General features: G+C 40.2%; 1 protein-coding gene across 5 annotated transcripts in view; it reads right to left on the bottom strand.

Moving 5' to 3' along the window:
* Nucleotides 1-18,079, bottom strand: part of CNKSR2 (connector enhancer of kinase suppressor of Ras 2) — a 368,883-nt gene that overhangs the window by 89,851 nt on the left and 260,953 nt on the right. For all 5 annotated transcript variants that reach the window (XM_039540992.1, XM_039540999.1, XM_039540984.1 and 2 more), the window contains 2 exons: nucleotides 2,730-2,778; nucleotides 1,791-1,963 (listed from right to left, as the gene is read on the bottom strand). In XM_039540992.1, the coding sequence (XP_039396926.1) occupies nucleotides 1,791-1,963; nucleotides 2,730-2,778 (222 nt within the window). The remainder of the gene's footprint in view (nucleotides 1-1,790; nucleotides 1,964-2,729; nucleotides 2,779-18,079) is intronic.

Raw genomic sequence — 18,079 nt, 5'->3', positions numbered from 1 at the left:
TTAACAAAATAATGCGTTAATTAAATTTGGAACTGAACTCCTTGGGGGAGAACTGTATGTCTCCTGCTATGTGTTTTATCCGCATTCTGCCATATATTTCATGTTACAGCAGTCTCAGATGATGACCCAGCGTGTGTTTTAAGAATACTTTCATGGCAGATTTGACAAAACGCAAAGAAGGTACCAATGTGCGATTTCTAAAGATAGCTACAGCACTCGACCTAAGGTTTAAGAATTTGAAGCGCAATCCAAAATCTCATCAGCACAGGGTGTGGAGCATGCTTTCAGAAGTCTTAAAAGAGCAACCCACTGATTCAAAAACTACAGAACCAAAAAAGAAAATCAATCTTCTGCTGGTGGCATCTGACTCAGATGATGAAAATGAGCATGTGTTGGGTCTGCACTGCTTTGGATCGTTATCGAGCAGAAACCATCATCAGCATGGACACATGGAATGGTAGTTGAAGCAGGAAGGGACATATGAATCTTTAGTGCATCTGGCACGTAAGTATCTTGCAACACCAGCTACAACAGTGCCATGTGAACACCTGTTCTCACTTTCAGGTGACATTGTAAACAAGAAGTGGGTACCATTATCTCCTGAAACTGTAAACAAACTTGTTTGTCTGAGTGACTGGCTGAACAAGAAGTAGGACCAAGTGGACTTGTAGGCTCTAAAGTTTTACATTGTTTTATTTTTGAATGCAGTTATTTTTTGTATATAATTCTACATTTGTAAGTTCAACTTTCATGATAAAGAGATTGCACTACAGAACTTGTATTAAAGGTGAATTGAAAAATACTATTTCTTTTATTTTTACAGTGCAAACAGTATAATAAAAATAAATATAAAGTGAGCACTGTACACTTCGTATTCTGTGTTGTAATTGAAATCAATATATTTGAAAATCTGGAAAACATACAAAAATATTTATATAAATAGTATTCTATTATTGTTTTTAATCACTTAACAGCCCTAATTCAGACAAATGGTGTAAATATATTTCACTATATGAGAGTCTATCAGAGTTTAAGATTATCTCAGTTTCATAAAAAGAGTTCCATTAAGAAAAAAGTTGGATTTTCCAAAAGAAATTCTGATCTTTCACCCAACTGGCAAAGAGTCCATTCTACCAAAAAAGGATTTAAAAAATAATTATTCTTCCAAAGATGCAAATAAATTAGATAAATGAGAGACCCTTGCAGGATCAGGGTCTTAGACAGCTTAATGATGATCTTCCAATGTTATCAGTATATAATTAAGCACTCAAAACGATAATCCAAATTAGATACAATGTATCAAAAGAGAACACAATTTGAGACCGTTTTGCATAACTACAGTGGATTTTAGTAATACCACAGATTCCTTATTACAATTAAATAAGGTACCCCCAAATGCAACATAAATTACGGCTGTTATGTTGTTTCAGTTATGAGAGGGACAAATTACTCTCGATTTGCTCTTCTGAATTTGTGTTTTGTTGTCATGAGAGAACGATGACTTTATTACCACTATTAATTAAGGGTATGGGAATACAGAGGTGAGTAGTTACATTCTTCCTTATGCTACAAAGAAAAATTTTAAATTTTAAAGGGCAAATCCTGCAAACTCTGATGCATATGAGTGACTTTAGTCATACAAGTAGTTTTACTGATTTCAGTAAGATTATTTGGGTGAATAAAATCACTCGCCTGTTTTCAGGATAGGATTTCATCTAATTATGACAACAATATAGTATACAACTTATTAGCATTAGACAGGATGAGCAACGAATGTGCCTATTTCTTACCTCCTCATTGATATACCAGTATAGAGAAGTATCCTTCAGAACAAACCAATATTTCTTCCATTTCTGGGAGAAATAACTCTTGGCATCTTTCTTTTTCCAAAGCCAGCCCTCGCAGTCCCCACGGCCCAGATCTTTACAGGAAATCCGCCTTTTGCTCTTACCAGGAATAGGAGCTAAAAATGCCAATAGTTAAATTGAAATGAGTATATGTGAAAGACTTCACATTATGCATTTAATCAAACACAAAATGCTAAATTTCTCTAAAAATCTGGTCCATCTTTATAGACTTAGAAACATTTCAATAACAATTTCTTCGTCATTATTGTTATTTCTTTTTAATCAAGCAACAAAATGTGTGCATGGCAAAAGAAAAAAGTAGATATATTCTCTTATCTTACAGATCTTGTAATCTAAACACAGGACAAAATGCAATAAATGAAGGCAACAAGATGGGTTCTACAGGAAAGGAGGACAAGATATACAAATACAGTGTTATGTGGGTACATATGTTTATGTACATCTTGATTGTTCATTTCATGGCAACATATGTAAACACATAAATAGCTACATATGAATATACATACAGGTACAGCTGCTTAAAAATATATATTAATAAAATTAAAATTGGGTTATATTGGACAATATTTTGAAAAGTACATCTTTACTAATATTCGAAAGACCCACAAAACCCTGCATAGTACAATTCAGTAACATGCTCAGACTTCTGTAAAAAAGAATGTTGAATATAGTTAAGATGTGCTGAATCAGAGAAGGGCTGTTAATCCTGGTTGGATAGTTTTGTCATTTGGATAACTGATGACTATAAATTTTGTTCAGGCTAACAAATTGCAACCTGTAAAATACTACAATATTTTAAACAGTAATATTCACATTTCTATTTTCTACCATCTCTTCAAAAAGTACCCATTTAATGCTTACCTTTGTTTTTCTTTTTAGTTTTCTGTTGTAGAGAAGACTGCTGAAAGGTCTGTAAGCAAATGAAGACACAGAAAAGCAGTGAAAAACTAACAATGTACTTAGTGTGTTCCAAGCCCTTCCTAAATTCTTATAAAAATAGCAATCAAAACTTTGAACACCAAAAGCATTACCATGCAAAATCTAAAAAATGTCCTAAGCAGATTTCTAGCAACAGTGGAAAAATACAATTTTATTTCAAACTTTCATGAACTGTTGAAGGAAAACAATACAGCACGTTAATATCAACTCACTAATTAGAACTAAAGTTTCTCTCATAAACAGGCATTCTTTTTTTCCAATATGTTTTGTGTTAACAGGACATTTTTCACTCTTTAAGAGCAGTAGTGCTCTTGTGGGGGAAGTCTTTTAGTTCTGTTTGGTGGTCCGTTGGATAGCTGATCTTAATGTCTGATTTTAGTGTATGTGGTTTTTTTTATTTCAATGCCTTATGAACTATGAAAAAATATTTTTCTGATGGTGCTAGAAAGATTTGGCTGTGACTTTACAGATTTGCTTGTAGATGCCTTCAGTATTTGAATTTTTGACTGCTATATTATTTTGCATTATGTATAAATAAACAAAGGGGAAGAGAGAGAAATTGAAAAAAAAAAAAAAGGAAGGGGTCCAAAAACAAAACTCAGGGAGAAATATGCTGAAATAAATGAGCCTTATTATTATCATGTTCCAAAATATATGGAAGATCGAGATAGTTCCACAACTAAAGACCATTGACTTACAAAGTTATGTCCTTTACCCAGGGATGGCTCCAGGCACCAGCACGCCAAGCGTGTGCTTGGGGCAGCAAGCCGCGGGGGGTGCTCTGCCGGTCGCCGTGAGGATGGCAGGCAGGCTGCCTTCGGTGACATGCCTGTGGAGGGTCCACTGGCCCCGCGGATTCATCGGACCTCCCGCAGGCTGCCGCCGAATCCGCGGGACCAGGGACCTCCTGCAGGCAAGCCGCCGAAGGCAGCCTGCCTGCAGTGCTTGCCGCCCCTGCCTTTACCTGCTCCTTACTGAACCTAGTAACCAAGAGCCGACACACCCAAGCAATTTTAAGTATTGGCACAGAAATAACGTCATCACTGAATTATCTCAGTATTTAGGGCTTACCAGATAAAAGGCTATACTATAGGGTCACGTCTGCTATAAGACTCAAATACCAACAAATGTCCATTATTCAGTGAGTGAAAAATATAATAATAATAAATAATAATAATAATAAAAACATGCACCACTTTAGTGTTAGTTGCCTTGTATTTCAGCTTAATATATTGTTGGTAACAGCAATAAAATTCACAGAAGAGTGTCTGAGTGTAAATACCTCTCACTTCAACTTTTATTTAGCCAATATAAAAACCAAAAGTTTCAGGCATCTCCTAGTCCAACTAGTTACAAATAAATCAAAATTAAAATACTGATGGCCCCACAGGAATGAAGCCTGCTCCTAATAAATAAGATAAACCTTCCCAAAGCAGGATGGGGTGTGATGTTACAAAGCTCTCTTTATTTTCAGGTCCATTCCATACCCAACTTCTCTTTCCCACTTCTTGCATATAAGTCATGACTTAGCTCACATGTTCACATTATGGGAAAGGGACAACCCATCTCCATCTGCAAGGGGTTTCCCCCTTCGAAGTTCTGACAAATTCTCAAACAGCAAATTAAATCCATATAACAACACTGCACAATAGATAACAGTAACATCACGAAATCAAGCAGCTGGCCTGGACTCTGATCCCTGAAAATGCACTGGCGAAGGCCAATCATCCCTATCTTCACCCTGTCTGATCCTAGATAGCATCAGAGTATATGGGATTGGGTGGAGTGGTGTAGGGGAATGAAAGAGTGATTACATAATGGGAGTTCCATGTTGGAAAAAATCCACAGGGCCCTGCTTGAAATCATTCTGCCTTTGGTGGTAAGTGTGGGGACAACTACTCCTATTGACTGTGTCCAGTCCCTTTCCTTCCTCTAATGGTGCTAGTCCACTGGGCCCAGCTAGCAAAGCCTTATTAGAGGAAACCAATTCCAATTCTGAATCAAGTTCAATGGGTCTATTTATACAGGCCTAAATATGTCTGTATTTCCCTAGAAGGAAAGATTTAGGGTGAGATCTTCAGAAGTGTGTACGTGACTTGTATTCCTAAGTCATTTAGGCACTTTTGCAAATCTTACTTTAATTCAGTGTAGACAGTTTAATATTTTAAAAAAAAATCCTTAACAGCCGTCAGTGCAAAAAACCCACTATTTTATTTCATTTGACTTTCCTGTATTAAGTGTTTTCCATGATTAATTCACCTAAACTGGAAAGGAGAAGTTTTGCTTATTTTCTCCTAAGTGATACTTAATACCTTTTAAAAGGTGTTTTGTTTTGTTTTTTAAACACAAGCTATAAAAGTGCTTCCGGTCTGAACACATAATCTAAGTGTGCTCTGCAGGAATGAGTTTCCATCTTGCTGAATTTGGGTTTTTTTGGAGGAGATGTTAGCGAAGGGGTATCGATCTTTGTCACCTCAAAATAATGCAAGTAAATAGCCATTTTTGTCCATAGTATATTGTACTGAAAAGAAGAAAGGTTTGATTACAATTCAGTGTTCTGAATTAGCACTTTCAATGAGATAATAATGAAAGGCCTGGTCCAAAGCTCATTGGGAGCCTTTCAATTGACGTCAATGGGCTTTGAATCAGGCCTTAACTTACCTTCTTATTTAGATTTTAGGTTTTTCGTTTGTTTGACTGGTTCTATGCAGAACAAAACTAGCTCCAGTTTCACCTTGGAGATGACATTTTCCTAGAATGGTACGTATAAATGGACCTAATGACTCCACTGCATACTCACAGGAGGGGCTGCACTGGGGCCACATGCAGTTCCCAAAATGTTTGTTTCTTTATTTACTCTGTTGGTGCTGCATGGCGACACAGTGATTACAGACTCCCATGCTGCTGCTGAATGCAATCAACTGTCTAACTGCAACTCCTCACCAATTATTAGATATTGTTTTTCCACCCTGTCCTTAAACTGTTTTTCTCCTTTTCTATTTAGGTCTGGAACATGCCATACATATAAAAAGATAAAATGTTAAATCCTATGAATTCAGCAAAATCAACCCATAGCACTGCATCAAACTCATATTTTGCCGCAAAATTCTATTAATCAATGGCTTATCAGACTGGGATACCGAAATATTTTTAATGAGCTACAAAGTAGAGTATTGATTTCAATACACCTTTAAGTTTTACCTACTATATTTAAATAGATGACTGGCCCCCGCTTTCAAGAATTCATCTCTGTTACACATTTTGAGAATAATCCTGAAATTAAAAAGGAACCTGGTTTCACATACAAAAGAAAGACAGGTTTCAGAGTGGTAGCCATGTTAGTCTCTATCAGCAAAAACAATGAGGAGTCCTTGAGGCACCTTAGAGACTAACAAATTTATATGGGCATAAGCTTTTGTGGGCTAAAACCCACTTAAGAAAGACAAAAAAACCAGGAGTATTTGTGGCACCTTAAAGACTAACAAATTTATTTAAGCATGAGCTTTCGTGAGCTACAGCTCACTTCTTCGGATGCATAGAATGGAACACACAGACAGGGGATATTTATACATACAGAGAACATGAAAAGGTGGAAGTATGCATACCAACAGGCAGAGTCTAATCAATTGAGATGAGCTATCATTAGCAGGAGGAAAAAAACTTTTTGAAGTGATAATTAAGATGGCCCATAGAAGGTGTGAGGAGAACTTAACATAGGAAAATAGATTCAATTGGTGTAATGACCCAACCATTCCCAGTCTTTGTTTAACCCACAGTTAATAGTATCTAGTTTGCATATTAATTCAAGTTCAGCAGTTTCTCTTTGGAGTCTGTTTTTGAAGTTTTTTTGTTGCAAAATTGCCACCTTCAAGTCTGTCACTGAGTGGTTAGAAAGGTTGAAGTGTTCTCCCACTGGTTTTTGAATGTTATGATTCCTGATGTCAGATTTGTGCCCATTTATTCTTTTGCGTAGAGACTGTCCGGTTTGGCCAATGTACATGGCAGAGGGGCATTGCTGGCACATGATGGCATATATCACGTTGGTAGATGTGCAGGTGTATGAGCCCCTGATGGCGTGTCTGATGTGATTAGGTCCTATGATGGTGTCACTTGAATGGATATGTGGACAGAGCTGGCATCGGGCTTTGTTGCAAGGATAGGTTCCTGGGTTAGTGTTTATGTTGTATGGTGTGCGGTTGCTGGTGAGTATTTGCTTCAGGTTGGGAGGCTGTCTATAAGCGAGGACTGGCTTGTCTCCCAAGATCTGTGAGAGTGAGGGATCATCTCTAAGGATAGGTTGTAAATCTTTGATGATGCGCTGGAGAGGTTTTAGTTGGGGGCTGTAGGTGGTGGCTAGTGGTGTTCTGTTATTTTCTTTTTTAGGCCTGTCCTGTAGTAGGTGGCTTCTGGGTACTCTTCTGGCTCTGTCAATCTGTTTTTTCACTTCAGCAGGTGGGTATTGTAGGTTTAAGAATGCTTGATAGAGATCTTGTAGGTGTTTATCTCTGTCTGAGGGATTGGAGCAAATACGGTTGTATCTTAGAGCTTGGCTGTAGACAATGGATCGTGTGGTGTGTCCGGGATGGAAGCTGGAGGCATGTAAGTAAGTATAGCAGTCAGTGGGTTTCCGGTATAGGGTGGTATTTATGTGACCATCGTTTATTAGCACAGTAGTGTCTAGGAAATGGACCGCTTGTGTGGATTGGTCTAGGCTGAGGTTGATGGTGGGATGGAAATTGTTAAAATCTCGGTGGAATTCCTCGAGGGCTTCTTTTCCATGAGTCCAGATGATGAAGATGTCATCAATGTAGCGCAAGTAGAGTAGGGGCGTTAGGGAACGAGAGTTAAGGAAGCGTTGTTCTAAGTCAGCCATAAAGATGTTGGCATACTGAGGGGCCAGGCGGGTACCCATAGCAGTGCCACTGACTTGAAGATATATATTGTCCCCAAATGTGAAATAGTTGTGGGTGAGGACAAAATCACAAATCAGAAAGACAGTTATTAGTAAAGGATACAAGTTTGTCATGGAGGTCACTGATTCCATTACTTTAATGAACCTCCGTGACTTCTTTGGCTTCAGCCCCTGCCCCACAGCAGTGGGGCTGGAGAAGCTGCCTGGGGCCAGAGCCCCCACATTTTGAGTATAATTCAGCAACAGGTCACGGGCTTCTGTGAATTTTTGTTTAATGCCTGTGACCTATCCATGACTTTTACTAAAAATACCTGTGACAGAATCTGAACCTTACATATTAGTTACTCAACATAACTGATAGAATGGAAACTGTACAGTCATTCAAGTAGAAATAGTTGCTAATTAAAAAGGTTCCAACATTTTATTCATGCTCTGAACGATATGCTATACAACACAACTTCAATTAGCAAAACTTCTCATTCCAAAAGCAGGGCCACTTCGATTCTTGCCATAATTACACTGAAAACTCCCTCATTATCCCTCATTTATTTGAATGGACTCAATGTTTCCTGTTTTAGTAATATACCAACACTAAAGTGCCTGAACGATACACATGCCCAAATCAGAGCATCAAAGATAAACTATAAAAAAGTATCTTAAATTATATCATTTCCATTGCAACTGCAGCCACTAAAACACACCTATTTTAAGAGTATTAAAGACAGAGCTCATAGAAATGTGGTGTTTTCTTTCTAAGGCATTTAACCATCTCAAGATAATTCAAACTAAAATGCATTAAGGGCCTGAATCTGCATCACTGAATCTATACACTACCAGATTGGGCTCTAACTGTAGGAAATTTTTATGCAGCTGTTTCCCCTTAGTAGTTAATTTGCAAAATTACTAACTGGCAGTTTGTTTAATTTTGGTTTGTCAGAAATAGTCATTAGCGTTAAAAGCTAATTAATTTGAAATTTGACAATACTGGGATGGACTGATCTATGCAAAACTTGCTTTGCATTAATAGCAGAAAAAAATCAAAATAATTATTTTTAATGGAATGTTTTCCCTTTTAATTTTGTCCCAGATGCACACTGTACTTAAGATAGTAGTGCCTGACATTTGAATAAACTAAACAAACATCAGTATAGTTCCCCTGATAATTATATGTAATGGTCTGATTTTTCCAATTTAAAAAAAGTCTCAGTTTTTATATTCAGAATCTTTAAAAATGGATCACACATTACATTTGTTAATTATACACATTTATTGGTGAAAGTACACTGTCCCAACTCTCTCTCACTCTCTCTCTTTCACAAAAATTAATTAAAATGTTTTAACTGGCAAATCTTCTACATCTCACTAGATTTAAAAAATCTTCAGTATACTGATATTTCTATATAGTAGGAGTGAATGATATGCATTGCAAATTTTGTAAGCATAGTACTGTAGGGCAATAAAGTAATTAACCTTCGAGGCACTTAAAACTAGAGATAAGCATCATGTTCTTCAGTTATCTTCCAATCTTAAATACTCTACATTGAAGACAGGTTTTAATTACTTAGTTGCAATGCAAATGTATGCAGCTGACAGTAGGACTAATATACAACTATTCTTATATCATCAACAGATTTAAGGCCTCCATTCAACAAAACATTTATTGATTTGTTTAACTTTAGTGGGATTAAAGCATATTCTTAAGCACTAAATTATTATACTTGATCAACTTTATTTTAACCAATGACAACATGTTATAAATTACTTTTTATCAAACCAGAAAATAACTAGTCACCCATCTCAATGGGACTAACTTGGTACCATGAGGAGACATTTTTCATCAGAGCTTGTTCACATTGTGACAGCCTGACAGTATCCTGTTACTATCCTGACCAAACTTTATGGAATTAAGATAAGCTTTACTGAGTTAAGTTAAACCTTACTGAATTGGGGTTACCAACTTTGGGGTACATTGTATTAAAATGTAACTGTATATGTGTTATTGTGGCACTGTATGAACCTTCTCTAATAGGCATGGGAAATGGTAATGAACTTCTGCCATGATCAGCCTTTGAAGCCACTTACATCCCCCCAGCAGATATGCACGTACACATTCAAACTGGATTCTCCAGAGACCAAGAGACAAAGGAAAGACTTGTGTATGAAATCCCATTTTAAATTAATTTAGGGCCTTCTTCTTGATCCAGCAAATGGACAGGAACCGTGGTCTATGGAGGGCCCAATCCCTAAGGGAGGATTAGAAGGACTTGGTCTACAGAGGCCTCATAAGTCTGTGTGCTTGTTCTGAACTGAAGCTCCAATGAACTTGCAAGGATGCCCCTAAGGTGGGGTATTAAAAGGCTGCACCTGCCAGAGTCCATTTGAGAGTTAAGATGAAACCTGCTAACCTTATTGGCATGTGTGTAGGTTCTTTTATTGTGTTTACTATATTTTCTCTGCGATGCTTTGTACCATAAGAATAAAGTAGGCTTGCTTCGAAAGAGCTGTGTGGTAACTTATAACTGTAGCAGTTACACAGTTATCCATCTCTGAAGAGAAAGCAAGCAGGTGTTCTTGGGCAACCTGTCTGTGCTAGGAATAACACAATGAAGACAGGGAACTGTGCAGCCTGGGAATACCCCAATCCAAAGGGAGAGGGACATGTGTCTCCCCCAAGAGAGCCAACACTGAGAGTGGGTGCCCTTGTTGAATCACTGAGGGGGAATCCATGTGTGGTTATCTTGACCTGTGACACGTATCTCCAATATTTGCATACTGTCATGGAGGATGCTGTCTTGGTGCTCTTTGTTCTCTGATCCGTGTGCATGCACGGACCCCGCACCAGCACTTTGTTGATGTCAGCATGGAGGAAACTACTGGCTGCTGCTGTAGTGCTGCTTTCTTTACCTGGTGCACCTGCTGCTTGCCACTGTTCTCTCCAGCTCCTCAGATTGTCTTCTAAATGCATAGCACAGCATATACCTCTGATACTACCAGGCCAGGAGGTACCAGGAGGGTATGTGCTCCACTGTAGTTATTCTCCTCTCTTCACGGCCTGGCTGCCCTCAAGCACACAGATGGACGACCAGGTTAATCCCTGCCAGACTAGATAGCCCTGTTCAACCCTACTTGGTGGTGGTTGAAATAATTTTTCACCACACCACCTCACTAGTGTTGCTTTTTAAAAAAAGTTTTATTTTTATTTCTCTTTCCAACTCCCATTCCACAAAGAGCTTACAAAACAGCTGCTGCAGCTCTCCTAGTGAGAATGAAATCATGAACATTATTCATGCTTGTTTTTATGATGTTTGCTTGCTAAACACATTTTGATGAATAAATATTACCTCTCCAGAATGTTCACGAGTTAGTGAATAAAAGAGGCTGTGAAAAACAGCGTGGCAAAAGGGGAGGAAGTTCTAGACACACAAATATTTGCAAGTAATTTTTTTTTATTTACTAATAACATTTTGGCTTGTTTACTTCCTTGGTGAGCCTGTGTTTTGGAGTTGTGACTGGAAGACCTTGGGAACTCAGAAAAGAAAGAGAAGAAAAGAATTCTTCACTTTGATGCTAGATAGACTGAATTGCTTCTAACTGGAGAATTCGAGACTGCAACTGAAAAAACAGCCAAGTGATAAGTAGAATTTATTTAGGTGGCGCTCTACACCATTATAATTTAAAAATATAACTTTATGCACATGTGAATCTTTGAATCAAAGAATTTCTGAAGAAAATGATAATTAAGGGTTTTTTTTTGTGCTATGTGGAAGGAATGAAGATGTTTAACCATTAACAGAAATTTATTTGGAACTTTCAGGGAACTTTTACTACTGAAGCCATATCTAAGACATTCCAGGAGCTTTTCCTCCCTTCCTCTTTCTCTCTTTATGGGGTGATGGCATTTGAAAAGATGGCTTCTGAGGGCTTGACTACAATAGAAATTTCAGCACTAAGGCAGGTACACTGATGCAGCTGCATCAGTGTAAAGAATGATTTGCACAGGAGTGTAGCTTCCCTGGCTTCAAAGGCTAAGTCAGTGTAGCTACACCAGTGCAAAAATCCCTTGTGCAGGAAAACACAAAGTAGTCACCAAGGAATTGAAATCTACTACATTTATTCGTTGGTGAAGAGAGGGAAATGTTTAATCCTGTTTACTCAATATTCAGTGATATATGGTATGTGTGTGATATCACAATTTTAATTTGTATAGCATGTAAATATTAAAAGCTGGAGTGAAAATACTAAATATTTTCTCACTTTATATTATTAACATTGAGTTCAATGGAATGACTTGAATGCTTAAAGTTAAGCATGTGCTTAAGTATTTTGCTGCTTTACAGACAGAGCCCCAGAACCTAAATCTCAGTTTTACACCACTGCGATCCACTTGGCCATTGCCTAACCCTACAAGCACCTAAACTTACTTTGTGCCTAAAATTTCTGCTGTAGAAGTTCTCAAGGCACCTAGGTTTCTGTTTCTGGGCATGTGCACTGCTGTCTCTCTCTTGGCATGTGGGTGCCTATCTCCTGCCTAAGGCCCAGAGCAATCCGGGAACTGGGGTAGGGGTATCTAAGTCACACACTGGGCCTAACTTGGTTGGTGTGGTCAGATGCCATCTACCAGATTGGGTCCCATCAAAACACGAGATAGATAGTGCCCATTAGGCCACTGGTTAGAGCACTTAACTGGGAGACCTGGATTCAAATCCCTGCTCTGCCTGATGGGGAGAAAGGATTTGAATAGGGGTCTCTCACCTCCCAGGAGAGTGGTCTAACCACTGAGCTATGGGATATTCTGATGTGGGGCTCTTTCATTTTGACGCTGTTCCATCATGTATAAATAAAGCATCACTGGAGCGGGGGATTGGACCCTGGCGCTTCCAAGTATGTGCCCTAGCCACCAGGCTGCAGAGTCATTCTCTCTGGCCCTATGACCCTCATACTTAAAGAGCCATTGGGGCAGGGAGAGTGAGTGAGAATGACTCAATCATTTACCACAGTTAGAAGAATACTGGGGGCTGTGGACAAAGCCAGGCCATGAGTTTCCTGCACACACACTACAGATGCTACTTCTGCAGCAGCAAGGAATGTTTCTGGGCATGTTACCCCAGCCAGTTCTCTCACAGCCACCGTTCAGCCTGCATGCACCCTGTTTGGGGGCTGCCATTCCCCTTGTACCTGTCTGTGCCACAGTAATGAAAGCAGAATTTTATTCTAGTGTTTTGAATGCCAGACAATACATCTTTGTAAACTACTCTCCCTTACACACTTTGAAATATAAGCTATATGGATAATACAAAGCATCTGCTCTGACTTCCAAAACTAAATCAAGTTTCTGGTGAAAACAAGTAGCAATACACAGGAAATATACTAATGGACTTATTTGCAAGACTGTGCTCCCATTTTAACAGGAATCAAATGTTTTCTAGAGTTCTGAGGAAGGTGTTTATAATATACTTTGATGGAATAGGCAATCAGCATAGAGTAGCCTCTTAGAGAGACAGACTTATACCAAAGGATCTGATGGAGAGGACATTTACAATTAGCGTACTGTTCTCTTGCTCATCTTCTGAAGAAGAAAATTTCAAAACAATCTTGTTTGTCCAGCTGGTCAAATTTCTTTGTGCCATTCATGATGAAAGAACCTCTATCTACTGGTTAAGTTACCAAGTATGTGTTATTATAATTAGTTCCAAGAGTTGGAGATTTCACTGAATTCATACCCTTCAGGACTAAAACGACATTTCCAGAAAGTGGTGCTTTGTGCTTCTTTATCATTGCATCATATTGCCAGGAATAGCAGCACACATCAGTGCTGAAGTCAGGCAGTCCTTGAACCAAGAAAATATGCAGGAAAAGTTTCCACAGGGAAATGAGGGAAAGAGCATTTTAGTATGTGTAACTCATCCATTATAAATATTATTAACAGTCACATCACACCATTTTTCCTCTCTCATGATTTAAGGTGGTAAAAGAACTGGTTGTTCCAGGATACAAAGCATATTGCCTTCTGTGATCCTAAAGGAATCTCCTTTAAGTGCAAAGTGAAACAGAACATCTTAGAGTGTGGGGAAAGGTAACATGAACATTTTTTTTCAATCATAAGCTTGCAGTAGTGATCCCTGAGTTACAGTACTGAGAGCCATTCTACATTCAAAATTCTCTAGAGTCAGAAATCTCATCTGGTTAGAGTTAGTGTCAGAGCAAAGATTAATATTTGAAAAGGGGACAAAAGGAAATTATTGGCATATAAAAATAGTATCATTTTCTGATGTTTAATCTATATTTACATTTTTCACAAATACAAGAGCAGAAATGAACTGGCTGAGTCACAAGCTAGGATACTAGGCAACAAAACGAAAGCCAATATCCTCTTTCCTAGTGCAGGCAGATACTCACGCACACTCCTCTCCCCAACCCCACCAGTGCAAAAAAGAAAGAGTTATTCTTTTTACAGTGCGGACAGTAAACCACCTGCAGTGCTGATTGATAGTTTGCAGGGTTGTGGCTACTGTGGGCATGAGAGTGGTGTAGCACTGGGAGTACTGGTAATCCTGCTGGGACTAAGACTGAACAATCTTCAAAGCATCCCAGGAGCAGTGCTTAGAAAAACTTGCTCACTTAAAAAACGTTGTGCTGATTTGCTGAAGTGTTTGCATACACAGGAAAGGCACAAAACAATGGACCTTAAAGTCTGAATGTTACCCAATTAATTAAATTATATTTTCAGTACTTTTGTTATTAATTTTTTATTCTGTACCACTTCTATATAATTTCACAAACCATACAACATAGACAATGGACCTGATTCTCCATGGTTGGAGCCACGAGAATGATTAAAATATTAGAAAACGTGCCTTATAGTGACAGATTCAATGAGTTCAATCTATTTGGTTTATCAAAGAGAAGAAATGGTTACTCACCTTCTCGTAACTGTTCTTATTTGAGATGTGTTGCTCATGTACATTCCAATTAGGTATGTGCGCATGCCGCATGCACAGTTCGCCAGAAGGATTTTCCCCTAGCAGCAACCATCGGGTCAGCTCTGGAGCCCCCTGGAGCTGCGCCTTCATGGTGCCACATATAGGACCGGTCACCTCTCCAGTTCCTTCTTGCCTAGGGTGACCAGATGTCCTGATTTTATAGGGACAGTCCTAATTTTTGGGTCTTTTTCTTATATAGGCTCCTATTACCCCCCATCCCCGTCCCGATTTTTCACACTTGCTGTCTGGTCACCCTATTCTTACCAGATACTCTGACAGAGGGGAAGGTGGGTGGGTTTGGAATGGATATAAGCAACACATCTCAAAGAACAACAGTTACAAGAAGGTGAGTAACCGTTTCTTCTTCAAGTGCTTGCTCATATTGATTCCAATTAGGTGGCTCCCACGCCTTACCTAGGAGGTGGGGTTGGAGTTCATGGAATCGCTGACTGAAGCACAGCCCTGTTGCACACAGCATTGCTCCTGGCATGCTGGGTGATGGAGTAATGTGAAGTGAAAGTGTGGACCGAAGACCACGTTGCCACTCTACATATCTCCTGATGGTTACCTGGGCCAGGAAGGCTGCTGAGGATGCCTGAGCTCTGGGGGAGTGCGCAGTCAGCGGGGTCAGGGACCTTTGCCAGGTCATAACAAGCCTGGATACAGGATGTGATCCACGACGATTTCCTTTGTGTGGACACTGTGAGGCCTTTCATCCCGTCTGCTACCACAACAAACAGTTGGTTCAACTTGCAGAATGGCTTGGTTGGTTCAATATAAAATGCCAGTGCACGCTGTATGTCCAGGGAGTAGAGCCTCTGCTTGCGGCTATTGGCATGGGGTTTTGGGAAAAAGACTGGAAGGAATATGTCTTGGTTGGCATGAAAATTCGAGACCACTTTCAGGAGGAATGCCGGGTGAAGTCACAGGTGCACCTTATCTTTGTAAAAAATGGTATATGGAGGGTCAGATATGAGAGCCTTGAGTTTGGACACCCTTCCAGCTGATGTTATTGCAACCAAAAAGGCCACCTTGTAGGAAAGGTACAGAAGTGAGCATGTCGCTAGGGGCTCAGATGGGGCCAAGCGGGGGCGAGCTGCCAAATATGACGATATAATCTATTCAATCCCTTGAGGAACCACCGCACATTTGGTTAGTGAAGATGGAGCAGCCATGGTCTCCTGGGTGAAAAGTTGAGATGGCTGCCAGGCGAACCTTTATCGAGGAGTGAGACAAGCCCTGAAGTTGCAACTTTAGGAGGTAGTCCAAGATAAAGGGGACCAATGATGGTGTCAGAGGGATATGGCTTTGCAAGCACAAAATCGCAAATCTTTTCCACTTGGCCAGGTAAGTAGCTTTGGTTGAAGGGTTTTTGGAGTATAAGCATGTGAGCTCTAGTGGGTTCAAACCATGCAGCTTCCAAGCCATGAGGTGGAGAGACTCGAGATTGGGATGCTAAAGCCTTCCATATGTTGAGTGATGAGGTCTGTAACTAACAGCGAGTGTTTGGAGTATCTACAGATAGCGCCAGTAGCATGGTGTACCAATGCTGACATGGCCTGGTAGGTGCCACCAGGATCACTGAGGTTCCATCGCTCTGGATTTTGAGGAGGACCTTGTGAGTCAGTGGTATAGGAGGGAAACGTAGAACAGGCAGTCCTTGCATAGAAGCAGAAATGCGTCTGCTGATGAACCTGGGCTGTGGATCAGGAAGGAGCAGAATTGTAGGCACTTCCTGTTGGCCCTTGTGGTGAACAGGTTGATCTGGGGAACTCCCCAATATTGGAAGATATTGTTTATTACATCCAGGTGGATAGACCACTCATGATTGTGAAAAGGCCTACTGAGACGGTCTGCTGATTTGTTCTGTGACCCTGGAAGATAGGATACTTCCAAACGTCTGAAGTGTGCTATGCAAAACTCCCAGAGCTGGAGGGGAGGTGAAGTCTTGCACTGGTCGCCCTTCCTTGGGTGGTTCCCATTCTCTTGCACAGGAAGGGGAACACCCTCTATCAGTCTTCCTGTGCTGCTTCTTTGGGACTGGGGACTGTGAGCAGTGCCAAGACCGATCCTGCGCCATGCTCAGCACCAGGAAGTGCTGGTGCTGAGGGTCTCTGAAACCAGAGTCATTCCTCGGCACCTCCCGGATTCAAGCCGGCACGCTGCGCACCAATGCTGAGGAGCCCAGTGCCATGTCCATGGGGCTCGACTTAGATTGAGGGCGCAGAGCTGCTTCCATTAGCAGTAACTTTAATCTGTGGCCCCTCTCTTTCTTTGTGCGAGTGTGAGAACTCCTACAGATCTTACACCTGTCCGTTTGATGGGACTCCCCCAAGCACTTTAGACAAGATGAGTGTGGGTCGCCCTTGGGCACGAGCTTCTGGCAAACCTCACATGGCTTAAACCCCTGGGTTCAAGGCATGGACAGCCCTGGAGAGGGACAGGGAAACAGGAGAGGGAAAACTCCCCAAGTCCTAATATCTATCTATCTATCTACAAACAACTTTTTAAAAAACCGTCTTTAACTATTTACGGAAACACTACACTAGAGGATCGCTCATTGAACATGAGAGACGAAATGCTCCGATGACCATCACTGGTGGTAAGAAGGAACTGGAGAGGCAGAGAGTCGGCAGGACCCTATATGCGGCGCCATGAAGGTGGGACTCCAGGGGGCTCCAGAGCCAACCTGATGGATGCTGCTAGGGGAAAAACCTTTCAGCAAACTGTGCATGTGGTGCACATACACACCTAACTGGAATCAATATGAACAAGCACTTGAAGGAGGAGGATATGGATAATTTGATCACAGTCTATAATCACCTATGTGGGGAACAGACATTTGATAAGAAAGGGCTCTTCAATACAGTAGATTATAATACGATCCAATGGCAGGAAGCTGAAAGCTAGACAAATTCAGGCTAGAAATAAGGTATACAATCTTTCAACAGTGAGGGTAATAGCTCACTGTTGGGGGGGACGGATAGCTCAGTGGTTTGAGCATTGGCTTATTTAACCCAGGGTTGTGAGTTCAATCCTTGAGGGGGCCACTTAGGAATCTGGGGCAAAAATTGGACCTGCTAGTGAAGGCAGGGGGCTGGACTCAATGACCTTTCAAGGTCCCTTCCAGTTCTAGGAGATTAGTATATCTCCAATTATTACCTTTTTTAATTAACCACTGGCACTGTTCACCTATGATTGTGGCAGATTCTCCATCACTGGAGTTTTAAAATCATTACTGCATGTTTTTCTAAAAGATATGCTCTAGTTCAAACAGGAATTAATAAAGGAAAGTTCTGTGGTCTGTGTTATGCAGGAGTTTGGACTAGATGATCACTGGCCTTATAATCTATCAATCTATGGAAGTGCTTGCAAACAGG

The sequence above is a fragment of the Mauremys reevesii genome, linkage group 1 (assembly GCF_016161935.1).
Source record: "Mauremys reevesii isolate NIE-2019 linkage group 1, ASM1616193v1, whole genome shotgun sequence".
NCBI lineage: Eukaryota > Metazoa > Chordata > Testudines > Geoemydidae > Mauremys > Mauremys reevesii.
The sequence above is the reverse complement of the archived record's forward strand: the minus strand, read 5'-3'. Positions and strand labels throughout refer to the sequence as shown.